This window comes from Terrapene carolina, unplaced genomic scaffold (assembly GCF_002925995.2).
Source record: "Terrapene carolina triunguis isolate 2854851 unplaced genomic scaffold, T_m_triunguis-2.0 Scaffold22128, whole genome shotgun sequence".
Taxonomy (NCBI): Eukaryota; Metazoa; Chordata; order Testudines; family Emydidae; genus Terrapene; species Terrapene triunguis.
In genome coordinates, this window is record NW_020686479.1 from 1,092 (window position 1) to 4,125 (window position 3,034).

The 3,034-nt window shown below is 49.8% G+C and overlaps 1 gene segment (V, D, J or C); it reads left to right on the top strand.

Annotated features, from left to right (window-relative positions):
• Positions 1-959: 959 nt before the first annotated feature.
• LOC112125362 lies at positions 960-1,480 on the top strand (the record flags this gene model as incomplete). The annotated part of the segment is given in 2 exon segments: positions 960-1,005; positions 1,154-1,480. Coding segments are annotated over 2 exon segments (373 nt in total), but the record flags the coding sequence as incomplete, so codon positions are not given.
• Between the last annotated feature and the right edge of the window lie 1,554 nt (positions 1,481-3,034).

Below are 3,034 nucleotides of genomic sequence, written 5' to 3' on the forward strand. Positions count from 1 at the left end.
CATTCCCGTCCCGCTGCCCAGACCACGTCCTTCTGCAGGGAAAGCCACTAAAAGCCGCCAGGAGCAGCGGCCTCGCTCACCATGGGCCCCATTGCGCACAGTATCCTTAGCTGGTTCCTCACCATCTTTCAGTGAATTTCCCTTGAGCAGTGTGCAGTGCAGAAGGGTTGCAGCCCCTCCCCCATCCCTTTCCAGGAGTACATCCCTCAGCAGCATCTTCCAATAGCACCAAAACCACCCAGCCACACGTCCACCACTCAGCGGCAGCCATATTGTCCACTCCCAAATCCCATGCAAACACCACGCCCCAGGCAGCAGCTGCTAGTCCCAGAAGCCATCAGTCCACACCAGCCACACCTCTAGGGTGACCAGATGTCCCGATTTTATAGGGACAGTCCCGATTTTGGGGGCTTTTTCTTATATAGGCTCCTATTACCTCCCACCCCCGCCCCCTGTCCCGATTTTTACACTTGCTATCTGGTCACCCTACACACCTCTCAGAGACACCTGCATAACCTGCACCGCCAGCAAGTCTCAAAAGCCATCGCACCAAACACAGCCCCAAACAAGCCATAGTTTCTTGCAGCTGGAAAACACTGTGGGTCAGGGTCATGACAGGAAACCCAGCTAGCTTTGCAAGGCCAGGCAGACAACATTGGAGACGCCTCACTCCAGAGGGAGTGCTCTGAACGGTAACGGTCTGAGCCGACACAGCACTTCGGAGCCCCTCACCCCCTAGATAAGCTTCATTTTTCCTTGCAAATGGAAAAAACAAAACAATTCTTGGGTCTGTCAGTAGCTGTCTCTGAGGGGAGGGAGGTGCCAGACGCAGCCAATGAGCAGGGAGCAGATTTGCATGAAGGGGCCATTCTCCAGCGCTGGGGATTTAAGAGAGAATTGGAGGGTCCCAGCCACAGACCCGTTTGCCTCAGGAAGCCGAGCTCATCTGGATTCCCACCATGGCCTGGGCCCCTCTGCTCCTCGCGCTGCTCACTTACTGCTCAGGTGCTGCAAGGGGAGTGGGGCTTATCTCAGTCTTTCAGTCAAAGGGGTCTTTGATTTTAGAGCCATTTCTCCCATTGGTTCCCCAGGCTGCTGGCCCAGAGCTTTAATCATCCTGATTTTATTCCCATGTTTTCTCCTCCTGTTTCAGGTTCTCTCGCCCAGTACGTGCTGACTCAGCCGCCTGCAGTGTCTGTGTCTCCAGGACAAAGTGCTCAGCTCACCTGCTCAGGAGAAAAGTTTGACAAATACTATGTGAGCTGGTACCAGCAGAAACCTGGCCGTGCCCCCGTACTCGTTATATATAAGGATAGTGAGAGACCCTCCGGAATCCCTGAGCGATTCTCTGGGGCCAGCTCTGGTAAAACAGCCACGTTAACCATCACTGGAGCCCAGGCGCAGGACGAGGCTGATTATTACTGTCAGGTGTGGGACGATGACAGTAGCACTGCTCACAGTGACACAGCCAGATGGGGAAGTGAGACAAAAACTGCCTGTTGACACGGGGGACCATTTATTCATGGACAGTTGAGATTCAAGGTGCAGATTATCTTATTCTGGCTGATTAATATTCAAATACTTAGTAGTCTGCTTGCTTCAGGACACCACAAGTGTGTCTGTCATCAGACATCGCAGGTCTATATTTGCAAGGCATGGCATAGCTGAAGAACTCATTAGTGACAATGGACCACAGTTTTGTGCCAGAGACTTAAAAACTTTTGCAAAGCAATGGGACTTGATTCACAAAGCTTGAAGTCCATTGTTCCCACAATCAAATGGAATGACTGACAGCAGTTCCAACTGTAAAAAGGATTCTTAAAAAATCTAGCCTGGTTAACAGAGATCCCTATCTTAGCCTGCTGGACTATTGGAATACACCGATAGGAGGTATGAGATCCCCTGCTCAACTCCTCATGGGAAGACGTCTAAGGACCCAGTTACTGACTACATCAACATTGGTACAACCTAAACTGATACAAGGAGACATACAAACTAACCTAAAATTGAGACAAGCAACGCAGAAATATTTCTTTGACAAAGTGCAAAGCCTGTATCAGTCTCTACTGACCTCCCACCTAGTAAGACAACTCCCATCTTTTCATGTACTATGTATAAATATACTTGCTATTGTATTTTCCACTCCATGCATCTGATGAAGTGGGTTCTAGCACACGAAAGCTTGTGCCCGAATAAATTTGTTAGTCTCTAAGGTGCCACAAGGACTCCTCGTTGTTTTTGCTGATACAGACTAACACGGCTACCCCTCTGAAACAAGTTAATTAAAGTGTTTACTGTTACGTAAAGTCTCCCGGATCTTCTCTTATGTTATAATAGTGGGTTGGCAAGAGCTATTACACCTTGCACTGGAGAAAGTCACGTGGCTCCTGGAGCCAGCAGCAAGAGCTCACTTTTCCCACTCTCCATCCCCAGGGGCATCTGGGATTCGCGGGCATGTGTCTCCTGAATGCAGTAGAACTCTCTGAGCGCTCCCAGCCTCCTGACAGCCTGCGCTACAGCCCCAGTGCGAACAGGGCCTCAGGCTTGTGAAAAAGGCACTAATGGGAGAGAGAGACAATCTCTGAGTAACAGGAATGTTAGGGAGCTGATTCCTGAGGTGAAACGTGCAGGAGCAGGAGGGCTCTGACTGCACAGAGCTGCGCCAAACTCTCAGAGCAATGAGAGAGAGGGTGAAAGTTAATTAGCACAGCCCAGACTTTGTGGCAAGGGCGGTAGTATGAATGCCACCGGGCTGGGTTAGATTAGAGATGTCAACAGAACCTTCCCGGTGCTTTTCTCTTGGGGGCCAGTCTGGGTTTTTATCAGCAAGACTGCCAGTAAAGATGCCACCCACATGCCCAGCTGCTTAATATTTCCAATAACTGGGCTATATTCATCACCTGAAATTAAGAGTTACCCTTTGAATGGCACCCCAAAGCCACAAGCAAGAACGATGAATTCTCACCATGGCTCTGAGGTAAATAACTGAGTGTTAAAGTCCGCACTTCTCAAATGGGAAAACAGAGACCTGATT